Raw genomic sequence first — 15641 nt, forward strand, 5'->3', positions numbered from 1 at the left:
CGGCCTGTCTCTCTTCTTCCCTTTCTATCTAAAACTCTGGAATGGGCGGTCTGCTCCCGTTGTCCATTTACTGTCCATTTATCTTCTCCAGAACAATCTCCACAATCCCAACCAGTCCGGCTTCAAGAGTGGCCACTCCACTGAGACCGCCCTGCTCGCGGTCACTGAGGCACTCCATCTGCTAAAGCAAATTCCCTCTCCTCTGTCGTCATCTTCCTCGACCTGTCAGCCGCCTTCGATACAGTCAACCATGAGATTCTGCTCTCATCGCTGACTGGGATGGGTCCCACAGGATCTGCACCTGTAGGTTTTCCTCCTACCTCTCTGGTCATTCCTACCAGGTGGCTTGGAGGGGCTCAGTCTCTGTCCCGCAGGGCTCAGTTCTTGGTCCTCTCCTCTTCTCTCTACATACCATGTCTCTTGGTTCTGTTATCTCTTCCCATGGCTTTTCTTACCACTCTAAAGGCCCGGACACACCAAACCGACGGTCGGCGTCGGAGCCCCCGGAGCCGTCGATGAGAGAGCTCTCACTGACGTCCGACGGCTCCGACGCCGATTCAACATGTTGAACATGGAGCCCTCCAAAACACGCCGACGGAGTGTCGGCGTGCGGGACACACCGGAAAGACTCGGCCGACAGGGCGCCACCGACGTCCGACGGCCGACCGTCGGTTTGGTGTGTCCGGGCCTTTATGCCGATGACACCCAGCTCTTTATTTCCTTCCCCCCCGATACCCAGGTCACCACACAGATCTGTGCCTGCTTGGCTGATATCTCTGCGTGGATGACTTCCCACCACCTGAAGCTTAACCTTGCCAAGACTGAGCTTCTCTACATCCCTGCTAAGTCCTCTCTGACAATCGACCTCTCAGTGATTGTTGAGGGCTTTGTAGTATCTTCCTCCCATATGGCCAAGAATCTTGGGGTGACTCTAGATAACTGCCTCACCCTAACTCCACAAGTACCCTCCAGTGCCAGAACCTGCAGGTTCTTCCTCTACAATATACGCCGTATCCGTCATCTCCTGATGGAGAAAGCCACCCAGCTCCTAGTCCAGGCGCTCGTCATTTCTGGATTACTGCAACTCCCTCCTAGCCGGTCTCCCAGCTTGTGCCATCAAGCCCCTCCAGCTGGTCCAGAATTCTGCAGCCCGCCTGATCACCAGTCAGCCCAGGTCGGCTCATGTCACCCCATTCCTCATTGGCTTCCACTGGCTTCCTATTGCCGCACGCATCCACTTCAAGGCCCTAGCGTTGGCATTTCAGGCTGCTATGGGGACCGCCCTACCTTACATACAATCCTTAATCACTCCCTACTCCCCAGCTAGACCACTCCGGTCTGCCAGCTCTGGTCGCCTTCTGGTTCCCTCACTACGGGCACCTGGCGGTCGAGCTGCACGTTCACGCCTGTTTTCCATTCTGGTTCCTCAGTGGTGGAATGACTTGCCTACCACTGTCAGGGCAGCAGAATCCCTCCCCCTATTTCAACACACCTTTTCAAACTGTATCTTAGTCCAGTTACCATTCCCAGTGCAATGAGACCTCTGTGAAATGATTCCCCACCCATCAGAGGGACTAACAGGGATAACCTGCCTCCTCTTGAGCCAACACTGACCCCTTCTGTTTAAACTCCGTCATCACACACTATTACCAGCATTTAAAAATATATATTCTCAGTCAATGCCCCAGTATTCTACTACACAAAAACATTCTGTTAAGTTCCTAAAGCTCTAGATTGCAAGACAGCTCACCAATCCTCTGTCGTTTTTTACTCTCAACTATATGTTTCAAAACATCATGACTAAAATTTCCCTCGGGATGAATAAAGTATCTATTTATCTATCTATGACAGTGCCCCAGATTACATGAAAATCACAAATTTCTATGTTCCATACCCAATAGGCCTATCTGTATACTAACTATCTACTAACCAATCAACTGTGGAACAGGAATCTTTATAAAGGTTGTTACTGGAAGAATCTGCATCATTCTAGATCTGTATCAAAATACCATTCAGAATTTGTTAATCTCTTGATATTCCAAAACTGTTGGATTAATTCTGGTAAATTTTCATTGTCTGATACTACTCAAGTTACCTTCCCACTGGACCCGTCATCACAGGAACTTAATGCCACTACTTTCCATGATAAAACAGAACCATAAAACATCCAATACTGTAAAGCCACCCTATGTATAATCCCAGAAAATATGGGTGCGTGTTGCCTTTGGGTAATGGGCATAATAGTGGAGTTTAGTATTGGACACCATTTAATGCATATATACACTCACTGAGTACACCTCTTACTGCCTGAGTGACATGGCTCAGGCAGTAAGAGCAGTCGGAGGGTTGCCAGTTCGATCCCCTGCCCGGGCTGTGTCGAAGTGTCCCTGAGCAAGACACCTAACCCCCAAATGCTCCTGACGAGCTGGTCGGGGCCTTGCATGGCAGCCAATCGCCGTCGGTGTGTGAGTGTGTGTATGAATGGGTGAATGGAGAAGCATCAATTGTACAGCGCTTTGGATAAAGGCGCTATATAAATGCCTGCCATTTACCATTTATTATTAGTGAATGCATATACACACTCACAAAGCACTTTATTAGGCATAACTTTTTTTTCTTCTGCTGCTGTAGCTTATCCACTTAAAGGTTTGATGCACTGTGTGTTCAGAGATGCTCTTCTAAAAAAATAACACTGTTGTAATGTGTGCTTATTTGCGTTACTGTCAGCTTTGACCAGTCTGGCCTCTCTCCTCTGATCACTCTCATTAACAATGCAATCTTTTTGCATGCATAACTACTGAGCTAACAGTAAGTGCTGTGATAATTGGACAAGGTTCGCAGTATGTTTAGTTTAGTTGTTAGGTTTTTCAGAAAGGGTGGAAAATTCTTCACGGCAGAAGTCGAGGCCCTTGAGCCGGATTTGTCCTCCGGGCGTGGCAGAATCTTGATTCTGAGCCAGCCCTTTGAGAACAGTGCTAGAGCAGCCCAACAGTGTACCAGGAGATCTACCATCCCTGTTGGTTTTCACTCCAAACCAAGTAAAGCACAGCTCCTTCAACAGCAAGGGGCTCACTCTGATCACTTCTTTTTCAGCTTTTTTTTTTCTTTTCTACTCCTAGCGCCAGCCATCAAGAGGCTAGAAAACGAAGTGAAAACTGTGAATTAGGCAAACTTGGATGTCCTTGCTCCTTCAAACGTGAGTTGGAAGCCACGTCAGTGACAGACCTGGCAGATGGGGAGAGGTGGATCCACAGGTTGACCGATTTCCAAAACATTCCCCACAAAAAAATACTTCCGCAAAGGATGCGCTGATGTATGGAATGAGCCTTCCATCTCCCTTTGAGCTTCTAATGAGCAGAATCAGGTTAATTAGCCAAATTAGGCTTGTAACAGGCAGTAGATCTCCAGGAACAGGGTTGTGTTGCCCTGCGAGAAGACGCATGCGATAAGTCCAACCAACCCAAAACTGGGGAAAGGGATAACTGCCTGGCTGTCTACTTAGCATGCCATCTTTCCAAAAACTAAGCAGGCCAAAATGGTGCTGCCAAGGAAACCTACTGCAGAAGAATAATACAATAACCTTCGCTGCACCACAATAACCTTCAGCGCACCACAATAACAAACAGAACAAAAACAGTCGGGTTCCAGCAGGTTTTCATGGCAAATTCAAATTCACTTCAACTGATGTACAGAAAATATACAACCAGAGATTTTTTACCACATACTTTAATGCAAGTACTTGAAATAATATACTTTAATGGACAATCCCGCATAAATTATCTGTCTGTTACAATTAATACACTTGTGATTTTAATATTAGACATTAGAATATATGATCAAATATTTTTCTGTACATGCCAAAAAATAATAGGCACTATTTACAACAAATTTATTTCAAAAATAAAAGATTAAAATGAACAGCTAATAATGTATTAGAATTGGTAATTTGCCTCCTACTGAATGTTTGGGGACTTAAAGAAATGTATTAAATACCAACACTAGCTGCTGCATTTACCACTTAACTGCATCTCTCCTCCTCTCTTTCACACTCACTCACACACACACACACACACACACACTGTACAAAATGCATACAATTTACAAATATACATACACTATCCTGCACTCGCATTTTCACTCAATCACCCTCGCTCTCTCACACACTCACACACGTAGAGTACACCCTGCTCATCTCATCTATACAGACCTCAGACTGCCTACACCAGCTCTACACAAAACATCACACTCAACATACACTCCACAGGCGCAATATACACCAGCCTACTCTGACTTCAGATACTTGCCATTCCCATATGTAGTCTCACTACACTCAGAAACGGGCAGTCTTCTCCGACACAGAAAAACACCGTCACCAAATACCATCTAAAACATAAAACTGGAAAGACTCATTGGGAAAGAACATCAATCATTGTCTTGGGACTTTGCTCAAAATTTAAACAGTTTTAGGATTCAACTACGACTCAACCGGAGAGGAAAGATTTTGTGATTTTACAAAAATGTGGGGAATAAGTATGAGAATAATATAGGATCATTGCCATTTCGTACGAACACGCAACCCCTGAATTTCCTTAATCTTGCAGTAAAATGAGAGCTTGAGATGCCAATGGTAATGAAGACACGCAGTAGACTGTTCTTTGTAAAGCTGCATACGGGCGACTGGTTGACATGGCGATGGTGACATCACCGAGGTGCGAGAGCTACGCGGTTTCAGTCCCACCCGTTGTCCTTGATCATGTGCGACAGTTCAATAATGAACTTCCCCTCCTTGTACTTCTGACTCAACTCGAAAGCCTGCTCCTGCAGAGACAGAGAGGGAAAGGGGGAGAGAGGCAGAAGAAAGGAAGAGATACAGAGAGAGGCAGCGATGGACAGAGAAAGAAAATGAGGCAAAGAACAGGAGAACAGTTACAGAAACAATAGCAGAAAAGGCCCAGATGAGACGTGGCCCTCTCTCTCCCTCACACAGTGAGATGTGGTGTAAACACTCTCCCTCTCAGTGAGATGTGGGGTAAACACTCTCCCTCACACAGTGAGATGTGGTGTAAACACACTCTCCCACACAGTGAGATGTGGGGTAAACGCTCTCTCCCTCACACAGTGAGATGTGGTGTAAACACTCCCTCACAGTGAGATGTGGGGTAAACACTCTCCCTCTCAGTGAGATGTGGGGTAAACGCTCTCCCTCACACAGTGAGATGTGGGGTAAACGCTCTCCCTCACACAGTGAGATGTGGTGTAAACACTCTCCCTCACACAGTGAGATGTGGTGTAAACACTCTCCCTCACAGTGAGATGTGGGGTAAACGCTCTCCCTCACAGTGAGATGTGGTGTAAACGCTCTCCCTCACAGTGAGATGTGGGGTAAACGCTCTCCCTCTCAGTGAGATGTGGGGTAAACACACTCTCCCTCACAGTGAGATGTGGGGTAAACACACTCTCCCTCACAGTGAGATGTGGTGTAAACGCTCTCCCTCACACAGTGAGATGTGGGGTAAACGCTCTCCCTCACACAGTGAGATGTGGTGTAAACACTCTCTCAGTGAGATGTGGTGTAAACGCTCTCTCTCCCTCACACAGTGAGATGTGGTGTAAACGCTCTCTCCCTCTCAGTGAGATGTGGTGTAAACGCTCTCTCCCTCTCAGTGAGATGTGGTGTAAACACACTCTCCCACACAGTGAGATGTGGTGTAAACGCTCTCTCCCTCACAGTGAGATGTGGTGTAAACGCTCTCCCTCACACAGTGAGATGTGGTGTAAACACTCTCTCAGTGAGATGTGGTGTAAACGCTCTCCCTCACACAGTGAGATGTGGTGTAAACGCTCTCTCCCTCTCAGTGAGATGTGGTGTAAACACTCTCCCTCACACAGTGAGATGTGGTGTAAACGCTCTCTCCCTCACAGTGAGATGTGGTGTAAACGCTCCCTCACACAGTGAGATGTGGTGTAAACGCTCTCCCTCACAGTGAGATGTGGTGTAAACGCTCTCCCTCACAGTGAGATGTGGTGTAAACACTCTCCCTCACAGTGAGATGTGGTGTAAACACTCTCCCTCACAGTGAGATGTGGGGTAAACGCTCTCTCCCTCACACAGTGAGATGTGGGGTAAACGCTCTCCCTCACACAGTGAGATATGGGGTAAACGCTCTCTCTCTCACAGTGAGATGTGGTGTAAAGCAGGCAGGCGTACGTATTTCCAGCCCAGCGTGGTGTGGCAGCTCTCGCAGTAGATATCCGCCACAGCGTGGAGCCCCGTCAGCAGCACCCTCTCCTCTGCTGGGCCACACCCCACATTCACCCTGAGAGGAGCACGGACCAATCAGACCCCAAACATCTCTGAATCTTAAACCCCTCCCACAAACCTGATGGCAGAACTATTGTTTTGATACTGAAACAAGAGTGCAAACTGCATTCAGAACTCAGACAGAATGCACACTGTATTAGGACAGGTAAGAGAGGAACTCACACGGAATGCACACTATTAGGACAGGTAAGAGAGGAACTCACACAGAATGCACTGTATTAGGACAGGTAAGAGAGGAACTCACACAGAATGCACACTATTAGGACAGGTAAGAGAGGAATTCACACAGAATGCACTGTATTAGGACAGGTAAGAGAGGAACTCACACAGAATGCACACTATTAGGACAGGTAAGAGAGGAACTCACACAGAATGCACTGTATTAGGACAGGTAAGAGAGGACCTCACACAGAATGCACACTGTATTAGGACAGGTAAGAGAGGAACTCACACAGAATGCACACTGTATTAGGACAGGTAAGAGAGGAACTCACACAGAATGCACTGTATTAGGACAGGTAAGAGAGAGGAACTCACACTGAGTTGAAGAGGTAGGCCCTTCCTTGGCTTCCCTGGAAAGACTGGGACACACAAACGGACTTTAGTACATGCAATTAGTTTAATCACATATAGTCTTCTGTAAGCTGGATAAATTGCTCTAGTCTGTTTGAAGTGTTAATTTACTTTATTGTAAACATCTAATTGTGTCCTTATCATGATATTACATAGATATAGATGTCTGGCAAGACAAATACTCACACATTCAGAGAGCACTTTATTAGGTATTTATTTAACTTCTTTTTTTAGACTTATTGGTCTTCTGCTGCTGTAGCCCATCCACTTTGAGGTTTGACAGTGTGTGGGGCGGCCTGTAGCGTAGTGGTTAAGGTACATGACTGGGACCCGAAAGGTCGCTGGTTCAATCCCCGGTGTAGCCACAATAAGATCCGCACAGCCGTTGGGCCCTTGACCAAGGCCCTTAACCCTGCATTATTCCAGGGGAGGATTGTCTCCTGCTTAGTCTAATCAACTGTACTTCGCTCTGGATAAGAGCATCTGCCAAATGCCATTAATGTAATGTAATGTGTTCAGAGATGCTCTTCTGCATACCACTGCTGTAATGTGTGGTTATTTGCATTAATGTCAGCTTGAACCAGTCTGGCCATGCTCCTCTGATGTCTCATTAACAACGTGTTTCTGCCCGCAGGACTGTTTTTTTTTTTTTTTTTTTCTTTCTTCTCTCCCCCCCACCATCCTATGCAAACTCTAGTGACTGTTGTGCATGAAAATCCCAGGAGATCAGCAGTTTCTGAGATACTCAAACCACCCTTGGCTAAGGGAGTAAGAGCAGTTGTCTGGCAGTGGGAGGGTTGCCAGTTCGATTCCACCCTGGAAGTGTCAAAGTGTCCATGAGCAAGACACCTAACCCCCAAATGCTCCTGATGAGCTGGTTGGTGCCTCGCATGGCAGCCAATCGCTGTTGGTGTGCGAGTGTGTGTATGAATGGGGGAATGAGAAGCGCTTTGGATAAAGGCGTTATACAAATGGTAAATGGTTGGCAAACCATGGCAACCATTTATCATTTACTATTTACCCTGTCTAGCCCCAACAATCATTCCACAGTCAAAGTCACTTAGATGACTTTTCTTCCCCATTTGGACATTTGGTCTGAAAAACTGCGCTGAACCTCTTGACCATGTCTGCATGCTTTTGTGCATTTAGTTACTGCCACATGATTGGCTGATTAAATATTTCCGTTAAAAGGTCTAATAAAGTACTCACTGAGTGCATAACCTGGGATTCTGTGGGGCTTCAGCTTCAGCTGAAATTCAGCTTCAGTATGATCAATTGCTGTGATTAGTTTACAAGTCAATTATCCAGGCAACCATGACTTTTACACAGCATATGCTCATTCCCATAAAACATTCTTCAGAGATTGTGTGATTCTTTACCTCCAATGTATCGTGAAGTACAGGTTAATTGTAACCATGTGACACCATATTTTATGAGTATTTTTATTAAGATATGGCTCCAAGGTCGAGCACGGCCATTGGTAAGGACGGGAAAACACTCACTTTGGAGATAAGATCGTCATGGTTGGCCAGATGAGCCCTGCAATGCACACAGCTGTACCTGCGATGGCAGGTGTCCAGGTACGCCTGAAAGGTTTTGGCCTTGGTCAGCTTCACCATGTCTGAGAGAGATACATTGATATTAGGAGGCGTTTACTCCATTCGTAGCGCCTTCACACCTGCCTTTGCACAAGCAGAGCAAGAAACATCGAGGCAACAAACCAAAGTAAGGTGAAATGCAATTATTCACACGTAGAAATTCTTTAACGATTTATCTCCTCGTATACATGTTCAATTAAAATTTTACTTCCTTCTAATTAGCCAGAAAAACGTACAGTGACCTACTTGCAAGCTATCGCTGTACAGCCAGCTTGCAGCAGCAACACAAACAAATCAGGAATGTTTTTTTTTTCGAAACTGTAATGTCCTAGTAGGTTATCCTTAAGTAGCGCGAGCTGTAGGCCACTAGTTAGCTACGCTAGCAGTTTTAACAACTTACTCGTTTCATGCTGCAGGGTGTGGACATCCGTCTGTGCAATTTCCACCATTTCCATGCAATCAAACAATTACTTTAACCAACTAGACAATCACAAAATACGAATCGACTTTTACACATTTTCACATTTAAAGTGTTGCTGTGTGCCAGCAGCAAGCAGCAAGCTAACAACCCGCTAGAACTATTGCAGTAAAGCTGCAACGATGTTAGCTTTGGCTACGCAACACTTTCCGTGAATAATTACTCACCTTAAACGTGTCGCTTTACTAAATCTTCGCAGGAGGCAGAGCGATTTCAACAGTATTACAAGCTTAAGCTTAATCAGGAACAAATAAAATAAACAACTCGCGATGAACTGGCAAGACAGCAAACGGTAAAAACAAACTGAGCAAACTGGCGCTAACGTTTACCACGTCTTTTAACCCTAGCTAGCTAGCTAATCGAGCGAGCCGATTCCTCCTCTGGCCAGTTAACGTTGTGCCTGATGCGAAATCGGCTCCTTCAGGGTTCAACTGAGGAAAACTGGGTATTTTAATTGTAAGATAAAAATTTCACGCCTGGTAATCGCTACATAACAAGTTATTTTCGTCTTTCAAACGTCTTTTCAAGCTGCCAGAAATGTGTGTCGCGGTTTGTTTACAGTGGGTTAAGAATTTAGCATTATCTCAAACTCGTCAGTCACATTCGCAATAACAAACCCCCGCTGACCAATCAGAATGTTTCAAAGGGCTGCGTGAATGTAGGTCAGCCAATCAGGTTAGCCGTGGAACCCTGAACGTGCTGAACGCTGATCACAGACTCTACCGTTCAGACGGAAACACGCCCCACATAACTTCATGTTAAAAACAGAGAAGGCAGATACAGTTCATCTAGATTGGTACGATTCCTTGTGGTGCTATGTATTACTAATCCGGCATTGCTTTAATTTCATTAGGAAAAAGTACTTTTTCATTTTTCTAAAAGTACTTTAATTATAAAAATGGCCGCAAACGATAATCTATTACTAGAATAGAAAACCATGGACATTTAATCATGCATACAGACTTCCACTTAATGATTTAATTATACAGTATAAATAGAAAGTTAAAAGAGGACAGGGTTAAACTGTTATTCTGTGTATTTTCATGTATGTGCTTGAAGCAGCTGTTGCCAACATTCTCCCTAAAAGCCAGACAAAGAGGGCTCCATTTGAACTTTAAAGAAAGGCAATAGTCATGCAGCCCTGATGTAAGCGGTCACTGTGCATGTCTCTGCTTTTGCCTGTTTTCACCCGTTGCCTTCAGAGCACTACAAACCAGGGAAGTGAAAACATTACACGTCATTTGGCTGATGCTTTTATCCAAAGCGACTTAGAGTTGATTAGACGAAGCAGGAGACAGGAGTAATGCAGTGTTAAGGGCCTTGCACAAGGGCCTAATGGCTGTGCGGATCTTATTGTGGCTACACTGAGGATTGAACCACCAACTTTGCAGGTCCCAGTCATGTACCTTAACCACTACGCTACAGGCTGCCCCAGTCATGTACCTTAGCCACTACACTACAGGCTGCCCCAGTCATGTACCTTAACCACTACGCTACAGGCTGCTCAAGTCTTGTACCTTAGCCACTACACTACAGGCTGCCCCAGTCATGTACCTTAACCAATAGGCCCCAGTCATGTACCTTAACCACTAGGCTGCAGTCATGTACCTTAACCACAAAGCTACAGGCGGATCCCAGTCATTTACCTTAACCACTATGCTACAGGCAGGTCCCAGTCATGTACCTTAACCACTACGCTACAGGCGGGTCCCAGTCATGTACCTTAACCACTACACTACAGTCATGTACCTTAATCACTATGCTACAGTCATGTACCTTAGCCACTAGGCTACAGGCTACCCCAGTCATGTACCTTAACCACTACGCTACAGTCATGTACCTTAACCGCTACGCAACAGTCATGTACCTTAACCACTACGCTACAGTCATGTACCTTAACCACTACACTACAGTCATGTACCTTAACCACTACACTCCAGTCATGTACCTTAACCACTACACTCCAGTCATGTACCTTAACCACTACACTACAGTCATGTACCTTAACCACTACACTACAATCATGTACTTTAACCACTACGCTACAGTCATGTACCTTAACCACTACACTACAGTCATGTACCTTAACCACTACACTACAGTCATGTACCTTAACCACTACACTACAGTCATGTACCTTAACCACTACGCTACAGTCATGTACCTTAACCACTACACTACAGTCATGTACCTTAACCACTACACTACAGTCATGTACCTTAACCACTACACTACAGTCATGTACCTTAACCACTACGCTACAGTCATGTACCTTAACCACTACGCTACAGTCATGTACCTTAACCACTACACTACAGGCCGCCCTAAACATTGCGTTCGTTTTTCAGCCGACTTTGACAAGTAAATAAGGGGAGAGAGAGAGACAAAATGAATGAAAAATATGCATTATGCAAAATAAAGCAGTAAAGAACTATGATTATGTCATTGTGTGTGCTGTAAATGGTAAAATTGTAAATGTATTTTCCAAAGCACTGTACAATTGATGCTTCTCATTCACCCATTCACGCACACCAACCGTGATTGGCTGCCATGCAAGGCACCAACCAGCTCGTCAGGAGCATTTAGGGGTTAGGCGTCTTGCTCAGGGACACTTCGACACACCAAGGGTAAACAGTGTTGTGGTTTGAAGGAGTTTGTTGTTGTTATTCCTCTCTTGACCGTTAGAAGTCAGAAATGACCTGTTGCACCATTAATCATTCAATTCCACACGTGAGTTCAAGCTGATATTTATCTTTCAGTTTATTAAACATGAAGCATTGTGGATGGTGTAGAACACACACACTATATACACACAGTCTCAGGCTCATCATTATCTGTATGGCCATCAGGGATATGATTTTATAACAAAGTGAGCCAGAAAGATATGCGGTACACGCCCAAGCCTTCAGAGCCTTCCAACATGGCTGCCCAAGCCTTCAGAGCCTTCCAACATGGCTGCCCAAGCTGTTACAATGAACAACAACAAAGCCAGGCAAAGGGACAGTTCCCGGCTCCGCCTGGCTCAGAGACAGAACATAAGCAGCACTTATTGGCTGCAGGGGGAGGCAGTGGGAGGGTGTGCGTGCAGGTAGTTTGAGAGGAGGGCGGGGTAATCGGTCATGACTCCTGTGGCCCCCAGAGCGAATGCCGCCTCTATGTCTCGCTCCTCGTTGCAAACAAAGAGGTGCACCTGAAGGAGACAGACGAAAGAGTGTGAGAGAGGGATCAGGAGGGGCATCATCCATGCACACCAAGAGGACGACGTTCTGAAGCCACTCATGGAGCAATCGATACATCCCTCAGTGAAGCCTGGAAGGCAGCAGCTTGTAGAACTAGAAAAAACTGATCGAACTAGTCAATTAATTGAATCAAGCAAACTAGCTAACTCAGGAACATAGATACAGATTTGATACAATTATATTAAAGAAAAGCAGCCTGTGATGGAGCACGGTCACATAATGAGACGACTGCTCTTACCACCTGAGCCAATGAGACGACTGCTCTTACCACCTGAGCCAATGAAATGACTGCTCTTACCACCTGAGCCAACGAGACGACTGCTCTTACCACCTGAGCCAATGAGACGACTGCTCTTACCACCTGAGCCAATGTTCTATGCAAGCCAAACAATCTATACATTAGACTGCCTCTAGTAAGGCTTTGCAGAAAAGACTGAATTACAGGTAAAATGTTAGCCAGGTTAGAATGAGGACCCTTATGTATAATAGATGAACAGTGACACAACTCTGAGTAAATAAACCAAGCGTTGCACCAACTGCAGAGCCAGAGCCTGCGCTGTAGGGAAGCCGATGTGGCTCCACAAAGCACGGGCGAGTGACCTGATCTGTGCCTGATTCGTCAACAAAGCATTGCTGTATTGTCCTGATAACACAATAACTTAAAAGAAAATTGATACATGGGGAGACATAGATGAAGAAAAAAAAAAAAACACTGATTGCGACTAAGTTTTCTTGTTGGGGAAAAAAATAAATAAATACTGACTTCGTATTTTGACTGCAATTGTACCATTAATTTTACATTGACCTGTACTGGAGCCAACCACAGTGGCACTAGTGAGCACTGTCTGTCAGCATGACCAGGAAATGAGCTTCGAAAAAGTTTTGGCCACCTGGGCTACATATATAGATGAAGAGGGATAGAATGCACTCACCCCTATCTACTTAAAATGCACAGCAACCTGAATGTATGTGAAATGGCAGATTTTATTGGTACAGAAATTAAATGAGTTTCAGCAGCATGTAGCAGTTGTTTCACATATTGTTTGGCAGGCCCATAGCCCATGGCTGCACATATCAGGCTTTTACACCAATAAAGCAGGCCGTTTAAATAATTTAGAGAGCTCTGCCAGGTTATCTGCTCATTTAGTTGCATTTTTTAGTGTAAAGCAGTGTCCAGGATTCTTCCAATCAGTTGATTCTGATCCGAATCAGGCAAAGTTAACATTACACACACCAGATACTGCAATACATTTTTAGGAGCCGTTTCAATCTTTATATAATTGAGGAGGCAGTGCATATTTCTTGTCTTTGGTTTTGGGTAATGTACCATATACTGTGCCCTCCATAATGTTTGGGACAAAGACCTATTATGTCTTGATTTGACTCTGATTTGCCACAATATTAGATTTGGAATTACAGTTAACATGTGGTTAAAGTGCACTCAGAAATACCCTTTATTAAAGGGTATTTTTATACATTTTGGTTTAACCATGTAGGAATGACAGTATATGCTATGTATTTTTATACATAGTCCCCCCATTTCAGGGCACCATAAGTCAAAAAGCCTGGGAAGACTGGGAAACAAGAATAAAACGGTTAGAGACATCAGCCAAAACTTAGGCTTACCGAAATCAACTGTTTTTAACATAACATAAAGTGTCTCCCAGGTTGTAGGCTACAACCTGAATTGAAAACAGTAAAATATGTAAGACCAATAAACCAAGAAAAACCAATAAAACCAATACGAATCACGTAATACAAAAACAATTCATCACCCACCCCCCACCTCAGAACCACACTGCCTGGCACAGATTACAATTGTCTACCTTAAGAAGAAAGAGAGCACTGGTGAGCTTACTAATTGCAAAGGGACTTCAGGCCAAGGAAGACCTCCACAGCTGACAGAAGTATTCTCTCCATCATAAAGAAAAATCCCCAAACACCTGTCAGAACAGACACTCTCCAGGAGCCAGGAGTGGATTTGTCAATGACCACTGTCCTCAGAAGACTTAATGAACAGAAATACAGAGGCTACACTGCAAAATGAAAACCACAGGTTAGCAACAAAAACAGGATGGCCAGGTTACAATTTTCCAAGAAGTACTTAAAAGAGCAACCACAGTTCTGAAAAAAGATGAAGATTAACTCATATCAGAGTGATAGCAAGAGCAAAGTATGGAGGAGAAAAGGAACTGCCCAAGATCCACCTCCTCTGTGAAACACGGTGGTGGGGGTGTTATGGCCTGGGCATGTATGGGTGCTGAAGGTACTGGCTCACTTATCTTCAGTGATGATATAACTGCTGATGGTAGCAGCAAAATTAATTCTGAAGTGTATAGACACTGAAGTTCAAGCAAATGCCTCAAAACTAATTGGCCGGTGGTTCATTCTACAGCAAGACAATGGTCCCAAACATACTGCTAAAGCAACAAAGGAGTTTTTCAAAGCTAAAAAACATTACATTCTTGAGTGCCTAATCACCTGATTTGAACCCAATTGAGCAAGCCTTTCATATGCTGAAGAGCAAACTTAAGGGGACTATCCCCCGAAACAAGCATGAGCTTAAGAAGGCTGCAATACAGGCCTGGCAGAGCATCACCAGAGAAGACACCCAGCAAATGGTGATGTCCATGAATCACAGACTTCAAGCTGTCATTGCATGTTAAGGATATGCAACAAAATACTAAACATGACTACTTTCATTTACATAACATTGCTGTGTCCCAAACATTATGGTGCCCTGAAATGGGGGGACTATGTATAAACACTGCTGTATGGTGAAACCAAAATGTATAAAAATGCCCTTTTTAAAAATCTGTCAATGTGCACTTTAACCACGTGGCAAATAAATACATGATTGGTCTTCATCCCAAACATTCTGGAGGGCACTGGATAAGGTCACATGTAGGGGGAGCACACGGTACTTACCATATTCATAAACTATTCATAAAATGTAACAGACATATAAAAGAAACACAGTGGAATATAACTCTATAAACTGTATATTATAATCTACTCCATAATCTACTGGACTTGTTCACAATGGATAATAACAGAGGGAGGCCCGACCCAGTATTGGTATAGTGTTCCTAATAAAGTGCTCAGTGAGTGTATATTTATTAATTCTTTTTTAGACTTATTGGCCTTCTGCTGCTGTAGCATATCCACTTTGATGTGTTGTGTGTTCAGATATGCTCCTCTGCATACCACTGTTGTAATGTGTGGTTATTTGCGTTACTGTCACCTTCCTGTCAGCTTTGACCAGTCTGGCCCTTCTCCTCTGACGTCTCTCATTAACAAGGTGTTTTTGCCTACAGAACTGCTGCTCACTGGATGTTTTTTGTTTTTTTGCACGATTCTCTGCGAACTCTAGAGACTGTTGTGCGTGAAAATCCCAGGAGATCCGCAGTTTCTGAGATATTAAAACCTGG

General features: G+C 44.5%; 2 protein-coding genes across 5 annotated transcripts in view; both read right to left on the bottom strand.

Annotated features, from left to right (window-relative positions):
• Window positions 1–3708: 3708 nt before the first annotated feature.
• Window positions 3709–9557, bottom strand: ypel3 (yippee-like 3). Of its 3 annotated transcripts, none has more exons than XM_061225349.1 (5): window positions 9139–9557; window positions 8398–8516; window positions 6860–6903; window positions 6209–6317; window positions 3709–4818 (listed from the first exon to the last, which is right to left on the bottom strand). In XM_061225349.1, the coding sequence occupies exons 2-5, from the start codon at window positions 8512–8514 to the stop codon at window positions 4729–4731; spliced, it is 360 nt and encodes a 119-aa protein (XP_061081333.1). In that variant the 5' UTR covers window positions 8515–8516; window positions 9139–9557; the 3' UTR covers window positions 3709–4728. The 3 variants fall into 3 exon arrangements, with proteins under 3 accessions (XP_061081333.1, XP_061081332.1, XP_061081331.1); XM_061225348.1 differs by lacking the exon at window positions 9139–9557 and adding an exon at window positions 8894–9065 and having other exon boundaries at window positions 6177–6317; XM_061225347.1 differs by lacking the exon at window positions 9139–9557 and adding an exon at window positions 8894–9013.
• A 2149-nt stretch (window positions 9558–11706) lies between these two features.
• LOC133115419 (lysophospholipase D GDPD3-like) overlaps window positions 11707–15641 on the bottom strand; it is an 8741-nt gene continuing 4806 nt past the window's right edge. For both annotated transcript variants that reach the window (XM_061225324.1, XM_061225323.1), the window contains one exon: window positions 11707–12161. In XM_061225324.1, the coding sequence (XP_061081308.1) occupies window positions 12018–12161 (144 nt within the window). In that variant the 3' untranslated portion in view covers window positions 11707–12017. The remainder of the gene's footprint in view (window positions 12162–15641) is intronic.

This window comes from Conger conger, chromosome 16, assembly GCF_963514075.1.
Source record: "Conger conger chromosome 16, fConCon1.1, whole genome shotgun sequence".
NCBI classification, from domain to species: Eukaryota; Metazoa; Chordata; class Actinopteri; order Anguilliformes; family Congridae; genus Conger; species Conger conger.